Source organism: Dipodomys ordii, unplaced genomic scaffold (assembly GCF_000151885.1).
Source record: "Dipodomys ordii isolate 6190 unplaced genomic scaffold, Dord_2.0 Scaffold122, whole genome shotgun sequence".
NCBI classification, from domain to species: Eukaryota; Metazoa; Chordata; class Mammalia; order Rodentia; family Heteromyidae; genus Dipodomys; species Dipodomys ordii.
This window is the reverse complement of record NW_012267338.1, coordinates 651110-660622: the sequence shown is the minus strand read 5'-3', so window position 1 is coordinate 660622 and position 9513 is coordinate 651110. Positions and strand designations below refer to the sequence as shown.

Below are 9513 nucleotides of genomic sequence, written 5' to 3'. Positions count from 1 at the left end.
ACTCTGGGCCTGGGCGCTGTCCCTCAGCTCTTCAGCTCAAGGCTAGCACTCTACCACTTGAGCCACAGTGCCACTTCCGGCTTTTTTCTTTTTTTGTTTATGTGGTACTGAGGAATCAAACCCAGAGCCTCAGGCATGCAAGGCAAGCACTCTACCACTGAGCTACCTTCCCAGCCCTGTGATTATTTTTAAAAAGAAAGCAAGGCTTACAATCTACTCCTTGGTTATAGAAGTAGCATTAAACAACCAGAATAGGTCAAGATAGCTGACATTCACCACCTTATCTCTGGAGATCATAACATTAGTCGTTATCAATAGCAGTCAGTTAGGAAGAGAACAAGGTTTTAGTACGTACACCAAACAGGCCTCAAATTTATGACAGTACTGCCTCAGCCTCCTTGAGTGCTAGAACTATAGGTATGTACCACTATGTCTGGCATTCATCTATTTTAGTAGTAGGTTGCTATAGTAGTTTATGAACTGAACTACATATATGCATTTCTTTTTAGACCCTTTGTTATAGTTTGAGGGCCAGAAGAGGATTGGAAGGGAACATAGGATGGCAGCAGAGATGACAAATATAAACTGAGTAAGAAGCCTATGATATCCCCTATGGGTATATAATGAAGACCGTTAGTTCCTGGAGGACAATTTTTTTTATGAAACCATAGATACTTTTGCCTGGCTGATTTCTCCAGTAGTTATGTAATTTGTACAACAAATATATATATTCATAGAGGGCATCCTCTCTACCTCCTAAAACACATTAGCAAGACAAAGAATACCATGCACAAATGTGATATTTGCTTAGTTTATTCACATTCCAACATCAGAAACACAAAACAATGAACCTTAATCATTTCAAATTATAAAGGAAGTCATGCAGGATTTCCGGTGACTCTTGTGAGCTCCCTGCCCCCTGGGATTTACGCTCTTGGCCTTCCAGCCCTCTTTTCATTTCATCTATGTCACCTACTCTCCAGGTATGTTAGGCCCAAAGGCCCAGAAAGGCCCCAGGAGAGCCAGAGAGAGTAGTATCATAGGGAACAGGAAGTCAAATGAGTCAGGATCATTGGCTCCCAAGACTGCAGCTCTTGAGGCAGTGTCATTAATCCATTGTTGATAGTAGATCACACTGGTATAGACCCCAGGAAGCCTTTGACCACATTGCACTCCCCAGCTAACCACTCCTATTTGAATCCAAATGCCACCAATATGACAGGACAGCGGCCCTCCAGAGTCGCCCTAAGGAAGAGGGAAATGTGATGAGTTGGTGGAAAGCGTATGGAAAGGAGTATTCATAGTGGGGAATCTTCTTCAGCACAGGCCTTGAGACCTCAGGAGCTGTGGCACTCTGAGGGATGTGGATGTTGTACTCTAGTCTTGGGAGGAGGCCACAGGAATTCTAGAGCCAAAATATTTGAAATTGGAAAGGTCTTAGCAAAATATCTTGGTCATTTCAAAACATTCAGCTACATGATAAAGCAGAATCAAATGAGTGTGATCAATTTTCATACATCAAGTCTTTCATTCACAAAATGAAATAATCATTTGAATGAACCACTCTTGTTTTCTGTTCTTAGGGTCTTACTGCCTATTTATGTTCAAATAATCATTTGAAATAAAATAAGTGATAGTAGTTGATAGTATGGCTTTCAATTTCATTCTTTTTTATAACAGCTTTATAACATTCATATACCATATTATATGTGTAACTTTATTATTATAAAATTCATATGCTATAAAATTTGCACTTATGAGCACACATGGCTTTGAATATATTTATAGTATTACGCAGTATCACCATGTTCATTATGAACATTTCCCTTCCATACCTCATTTTTTCCCAATCCTCCCAGCTCTAGACAGACTGGTGATCTACTATCTACCTTTTATGAATTTGCTTATTGTGGACATTTTATATAAACAAAATCATACATTATAATTTTGTATATCTTATAATATTATATAATACTATAATAAATCATATAATATTATAATTTCATATTAGCTTTGCATACTTTTTTTCAAGGTTTATCTGTTATACTCCAATATTCCATTCCTTTTCATGGCTGAATAATGTTCCATTATATTGTTATACTACATTCTGTTTGCCCATTTGTTAGCTGATGTATGTTTGAAATTTGTCCACCTTTTGGCTATTACAAATCATGTTGCTGTGAACATTTATGTGCAATTTTTTTTCAGCACTGGGGATCAAACTTAGATTAAATGGTTCCTTAGTTGTTCAGAGGAGTTACATCCTTTGGTCAATTTGTTGTATATATAAGCATATAACCCTGAATTGAAGGTCTTTCTTATGTCAGAACCAAACTGTCTTTATTACTGTTGCTTTGCAGTAAATTTTGATGTCAAAAATATGGCTCTACCAAATTTGTTGTTCTCATTCACTTGAATTTCCATAGAAATTGTAGGATCACCCAAGTGTGTATGGTCTCTGTGCTCTCAAGAAGAGGTTGTAGCCTGCTATTCTTAGGACTCTGTTTTTAAAGTTTTACATGAGAGTAACTTCTCTCAGATACTGCAGATAACAGTTATAAATTGTGGAAAGAATATAAAAGCCAATTCTCTGGAGATAGTGGAGAGTTGCCAGAAGTGGCAGAAGCTAGAGTTAACTCTTTTTTTTTGACAAAATGGTTTTTCCCTAACATAGTTTCAGTTATTATCCTATGGGGTGGCTGCAGCTGAAACTTAAACCCACAGTCCTAAAGGCTTATGAAGCAAGATAAAGCTCCCAGCTACTGTAGTAGTTTGAAAGTGAAGGGAAAAATACCAGAAAGGAAAAAGCCACATGAAGGAAGCCCCAGTGTGTAAACTCTGTTCTAATGGCTGGGTGACCCTGAACTACGTGCAAGATGGGTAGGTGCCAAGCCACACAGCTCAGACTAAAGGGATGGCTGCTGCCTCTCAGGTTGGAGTGTGGGGTCAGCCAAGCTAATGGTCTATTCTTTACAGGAATCCATCTTTCCAACATCCCATCACTGACAACATCCAGGATAGGATCCGAAATTACTAGATGTTAAAGCAAATAAACAACAACACAAAGACACAGAGAGAGGTTTCCTAAGATCAATTGGCAGTTGTTATTTGGGAGGAAAGGCAATAAGTGGAAAATACTGCTATTATAACTCTGGTTTTAGAATTACCAAGTAAAGATCTCTAAGCAGCTATTCTAAGTGTGATCAATACATGTGGAGGGAAGTATGCAAATAATATACAGATATTCAGAGCTCTTAGGAGAGATCTAGAAAAATGTGTGTATGCACACACACGTGTGTGTGTGTGTCCATGCATGTATGTATGAGAGAGAATAAAACCAAATGGTCATTCTAGAACTAAAAAAAATTACCTGAAATTTAAAAATTTCACAAGGTGCACTTACATAATTGTACGGTGTAAATGGCAGCAAAAAGGGATAGTGGTCTTCAATGCAGATTAAAATGCTTGGAAGAGCAGAGTGAAAGTATTAAAAATAAAATGGACTTGTCTATAAATATCAAATGGCATATCTTATGTAATTTACATATAAAGGGGAAAAGAGGGAAAATGAGGCAGAGGAATGTTTGAAGAAATCATGTCTGAAATGTTCCCAAGTTTTGTGAAATTCATAAAAGAATATATTTTGAAAAACAGTCAGGTATGGTGGTATATACCTATAATTCCAACATTGATGTAGAAGGATATCAAGTTCAAACTAGCTTGAGTTAGACATTAAAACTTGATCTCAACTGGAAGGGGAGACATGGTTCAAAAAGAATTTTAGGTCTGGGAAGGTGGTTCAGTGGTAGAGTGCTTGCCTCACATGCATGAGGCCTTGGGTTCAATTCCTCAGCACCACATAAACAGAAAAAGCCAGAAGTGGCCCTGTGGCTCAAATGGTAGAGCACTAGCCTTGAGCTGAAGAGCTGAGGAACAGCACCTAGACCTAGAGTTTCAAGCCCCATGAACCCCCCCCCCAAAAAAAGAATTGTATTCATTATTCATTACCTGATTCATGTCACTGTAACCTCTCTGTATATCAACTCTACAATAGCAATTTAAAAAAATAAAAACTATCTCAAGACACAAAATTAAAAAAAAAAAGCCAGGTACCAGTGTTTCACACCTATAATCCTAGCTACTCAGGAGGCTGAGATCTGAGGATTGTGGTTTAAAGCCAGCCCTGGCAGGAGAGTTCATGAGACTCTTATCTCCTATTAAGCATCAAAAATCCAGAAGTAGAGCTATGGCTCAAGTAGTACAGTGCTAGCCTTGCACACAAAAGTTCAGGGTCAGTGCCCAGGCCCTGAGTTCAAACCCTAGGACCAGCACACAAAAAGTTTTAAAAAGTTGGCAATTATGGTTTAATTTTAATATATTTATGAAGACCTAACAGGTTTGGAAAAGTTTAATGATTTTTTATTACTGGTCTAGATCAATAATCTTAACCTTGAAGATATTAAATTGATATATTAACTGATAGGTTATTGATTTGTCCAGGGTAACACAAGAATCATGGTTAGCTCCCAATTTGTTGTTATTTAGGGATAGGGAAACTAGGATCCAAATTAAGATCTCTTAAAGACAAAGTTCCAAAAACAAAGTCTCAAGCTCAAACACTAACCTTACAACTATCCTTCTTGTTTATAATATCACCAGCACAAATCATGTCTTCCTTGATGACTGACTCCAATGCCGGCAGAAAGCCGCCGATTGGATTATAGAGTTGTTCACACTCCTGGCGGGTAAAGACAGGTACTTCAGCTTCCTGCAGGGTATGAGGGTAATTATCACCTGTAGATGAAGACAGGAAAGAGATGTAAAACAGCCTGGAAAGCTAGGCACCACTCAGTCAGAATGTGTAGAAGTCTCTCAACAGAAACCATAAGGCAGATTTCAGTTACTTCCCAATCATGTTAACTTATGGAAGGATTTTTTGGTACAATGAAATAGAAAGTTGTGGAGAATTTTCAATTATTTGTTGGAGGATTTTTCTGTTGTGTCATTTTTCTGAACAAAGATTGTTATTCTAGATAAAGATTATGCATCTGGTTGAGTAAAGATGTGAGTATTCTAAGGTATTTCAAAACTTTTCCATTTTCTTGCTTGCAAGTCAATTCCTGTTTTATCTCTACTTCATCCAATGGAAATAGCTGACACAACACATTGGAAATGAATCAAATTGATTTAGACTCTCCAAACTTTATGTCAAGCTCTAAACCAGAGAGAAGGAATTAAGTATTTAAATTGTTAGTATCTGCTCTAACCGCCGTAGTTAGACTCCAGACAGGATATAAGACTACATAACCATGTAAATGTCAGAAGAACTTTTTTTATTTGTAAATAATATCATTATGTGGATCTGATTTTGTTGAAGAACATTTGCTATAGTAAGGACATAGCTAGAATGTGAATGTTCTGGAATAGGAACACCAGGATGATGTAGGAAACAACCTCTGTCTCTGCCCATTCTCACCTGCATTCTCCTTAACTAGTCCCCATCCAGTCACCCAACAAGAAGCTGGGATCTTCAGCTGCTTTGAGGTACTGGGCAGGCAGATGGGTAGGATGTCCGCAGAGAAGGTGACTTGGGAGGACAGTCTGAGCAAGGCAATGTCTGCGTTTGAGCCATCATATTTGGGGTGGATGACGATTCGGGACACATAGTATACCTTGCCTTTATTTGAGGCGTCTGCTTTAAGGGATCCCAGCCAAACGCTGTATGAATAAGCTGAGGTTCTATGGAAAAAAGAGAGAATAAAAATGCAGCAGGCTGATAGTCTACACTGGGTAGGAGAAGCTGTCTCTATATCACAATGAACACAGCAAGAAAGGATAGCATACTGGGAGTTAATCGGGGTCCAGTTGATCTTGGGCTAGGGTTAGTTTGATTCCTTCTCTCTATTGCTTGGCCGCTCTTCTGTTGGTCTCCAATTACATGCTCATTGCTAGAATTATGTTTTATGTTTTCTCCCCAATTCTCTCGCTGGTAAACCACCACCTGTATGCTTAATAGTCATTATTCCTCATTGTCAGTTTTGATTTCTGTCCTGAGTACTAGATCTTTATTTCTAAATAAAACTTTAAAGCAAATTGTAATGAGGGCTGGGAAGGTGGCTCAGTGGTAGAGTGCTTGCCTTGATTGCATGAGGCCCTGGGTTCGATTCTTCAGCACCACATAAACAGAAAAAGCCGGAAGTGGCACTGTGGCTCAAGCAGTAGAGTGCTCACCTTGAGCTGAAGAGCTGAGGGACAGCGCCTAGGCCCAGAGTTCAGGTCCACAACCGGCAAAAAAAAAAAAAAAAAAAGCAAATTGTAATGGGTTACAGTTTAAATAACTTAAAATGTCAGGTACTTTGATAATCTGTATAAAATAAATGAAGAAGTGCTGCTGGGTGTGGTGTGTGGTAGTACACACCTGTTAGGCAAGACTCTTCCAAAAAAAAAAAAAAGTGGGTGCCTCGCATGAGTGAGACCTGAATTTATTTCCCAGTATTGCAAAAACAAAAATTCACCTTATTCTGAGGCAATCTCTTTCAGCTGTTTATCCCTTACTCATTTCTCTGGTGTTTTCAAGAAACACTATATGTTTCTTAACACCCCCTCCTCTTTTTAGAGTATTCTTAAATGGAAGGAGAAGACTAAGTTATGTATCACAGCTTACCCCCAACCCCTTCTTTCATTTTTTTATCCATCTTCTTCCCCAGTGTTGTCATAAGTTTCTGTTAGCACAGGATTTATGTGCACGTTCCCGTGGCTGAGCAAACATCATATCTGGTCTCGTGATTACATTTCTTGTAAAGCCTTTTGCTTCTCCTAGAGTTAATAATGGCATCTCACTTTGCTCTCTTAATTTTCTGTGTACCCATGAGTGATTCATTATTTTTTCCACAAACTCTGTCCAAACTGTAAATCTCACATCTAAGCCTGCCATGCATTCTATTAAGACTGCCTTTATTAGTGTCCTCTGCCCTCTGGTTCTATCAAGGCTGCCATCATTCAGGCACTTCCCTTATCTTTTATGATCTTCTTGGGAATTCTGTCTGGATCTCATCTTTCTCTTTTTATTTTCCCTTCATGTTGGTGAAACACATGAGCCTATGACTTCCCCAGAAAGTGTGCTTGAGAGGTAACATTTTGGCTGCTTTGCATGTTTGGAAATGTATCCTTTGTACCCCATATTAATTGGTATTTTATATATGGGGAGAATTTTAGGCTGATTTGCCCTCAACATTTTGACGTTGTTACTTCATTCTCTTTGAGCATTCACTGTGGTTGTTGAAAAGCCCTGCTGTTTTGACTTCTGTCCACGTTAGTTATCAATTATTATATAACACATTATGGCAAGGCCTAGTGGCTCAGAAAAACTGACATGTATGTCACTGGGTTCCTAACTCCAGGTGGGCTCAGGTATCACAAGTTTTCTTGGGGGAGAACTGGATTCCAGACTCCGGTTTATTGCTTTAGGCCTTCAGCAGAGTCATTTCCTGGAAGACAAGTTCTAGTGTGATGGGGTCTCTCCCCATGGCTGCTTGTTCTAAAGGCAACTTCTTGAATATAATGGCCATGTTTATTACACCCCCCTCCAAAGAAAACAAAAAGTTAAGACAACCCCTCTGCTTATATTTAGGAAGTGATTTGTTTAAAAGTTAGAAAATTTCTACTACAATGACTGTCCTCTTCCAAGGTGAGGACAGTCCACTCATTTACATGGTTTGTTTGTGAAACCATTCCAACATTTAAAGAAAAGCTGGCTGTCCACATGATAGCAGCTAGAACTCACTTTGGTAGGCAGTGTGCGGCGGTCAGTATCCAGTTCTTACTGATGAGGGACCCTCCGCAGATGGGGGCCCTGTCCAAATGAAGGCTGACTTGCCAAGGCCAGCGTCTGATAGCAGCATCCTGCCCACCAATGATGCGGCTTGAAAATACAGGTTGTCCACACACTAGAGAAAGAAGTGAAAGAGAACTGCGGAGATCTGGTCCCCTTCCTTTTATCCCCAGACCTTACCCCTTCCAAGGATCTAAGCCCTCCCTGGAGTCCATGCTCTGCCCCATCTGAGTTCAAACCCAGCCTGTGGAGACCACTCACCTGATTGCAAGTCTTTCTTTTTGGGAACAGAACAGAGGGAAAACCCTAAGGAAGACATGTTATTAGTGCTTAAGACATCTTGTATCTATATTCACTGAATTCAGGTATTTCCAGTTGTAAACAAAGCAATGCTCTGAAATGCTTTTTTTTTTTTTTTTTTTTGTCAGTCCTTGGGCCTGAGTAAGGGCCTGGGCACTGTCCCTGAGCTTCTTTTGGTCAAGGCTAGCACTCTACCACTTAAGCCACAACACCACTTCCAGTTTTTTTCTCTTTATGTGGTACTGAGGACTTGAACCTAGGGCTTCATGCATGCTTGGCAAGCACTCTACCACTAAACCACCTTCCCAGCCCTGCTTTTGAGATTTATAAGCTGGTTCCTTTTGTACTGTTTAACTAAATTGGCACTTTGCAGCATTCATGTATCATTCTCTGCTGCGGTTCAAATTCTTTTAAGTCTCTAAGGGCCAGAAAAAATAACAACATGCTTATGCTAGAAGCTGCTCCTATTCCATCCTCTTGAAATGTTATTTTCCTGGATCCTCTTAGCTGACTTAGTTATTCCCATCAGACCAGGTTTTCTAGTTCTGTTGGTGGTAGTGTTTTGGGTGTTTGTAATGTGGGCTATGGAACCCAGGGCCTAGCACCTGCAATCAAGCGCTCTACCACGCAGCTGCCTCCCCAGCAGCCTCTCCAAGACCTGGCTCAAACGGCTCCTTCGTGAGGCTGTCTTTGACCAACTTACTTTAAACTGCCACTCACCTCTTCCCCCTGGACTTCAGCTGTTCCTGTCCTCCTACAGCTTTTCCTAGTGACTTCTCACATGCTTTCTACTTTACCGACTCCCGGTCCCATGTAGACAGGGATCTTAGTGTGTGTACTGCCCGTGTCCAGCACAGAGCATCCCAGCGGCGCCTGGCCTACAGTAACCGCTCAGGACCGGCCCCCTCCTGTGGCTTCCCCGGGCGGGCGCAGCATCCCACGGCTGTGTATGATGCCTTCTTCCGTGAGGACCTCCTGCGGCCTTCCTTCTTCCTCCGCCGCACGTGGGGTCCGGCCTCCGGCCTCCTCTCGGACACGGCGGCTGAGACCTTCCCCTAACGTTCTCGGTGACTGGCCGTCGAGAACCTCCTCCTGCTTGGGGTTGAGAGGAACGGAATTAGGCCTGTCTGCCCGCCCTGGGCCCGGGGCTCACCCAGCAGGAGCAGCAGCAGGCCTGCACGGCGCCCCCTGCCCATGGCGCCGGCCTCCCAGCTGCCTTTCCGGTTGGACTCTGGCCGAGGAGAGGGCAGGGCCACCTTCTGCTTGGATTCCCGCGGACCCCCGCCACCCCCCCCCCAGATGGGAGCTGCGGGGGACCCCGGGGCCAAGCCTGGGCCTGAGGCGCCCCCTGCCGCCTTGGGGGAGCAGGGCGCCGGGCACCG

The 9513-nt window shown here is 41.6% G+C and overlaps 1 protein-coding gene across 1 annotated transcript; it reads right to left on the bottom strand.

Annotated features, from left to right (window-relative positions):
• Positions 1 to 797: 797 nt before the first annotated feature.
• Positions 798 to 9248, bottom strand: Prss48 (protease, serine, 48; the record flags this gene model as incomplete). The annotated part of the gene is made up of 6 exons (XM_013029711.1): positions 798 to 1245; positions 4625 to 4794; positions 5477 to 5739; positions 7784 to 7946; positions 8093 to 8137; positions 9104 to 9248. Coding segments are annotated over 6 exons (1059 nt in total), but the record flags the coding sequence as incomplete, so codon positions are not given.
• Between the last annotated feature and the right edge of the window lie 265 nt (positions 9249 to 9513).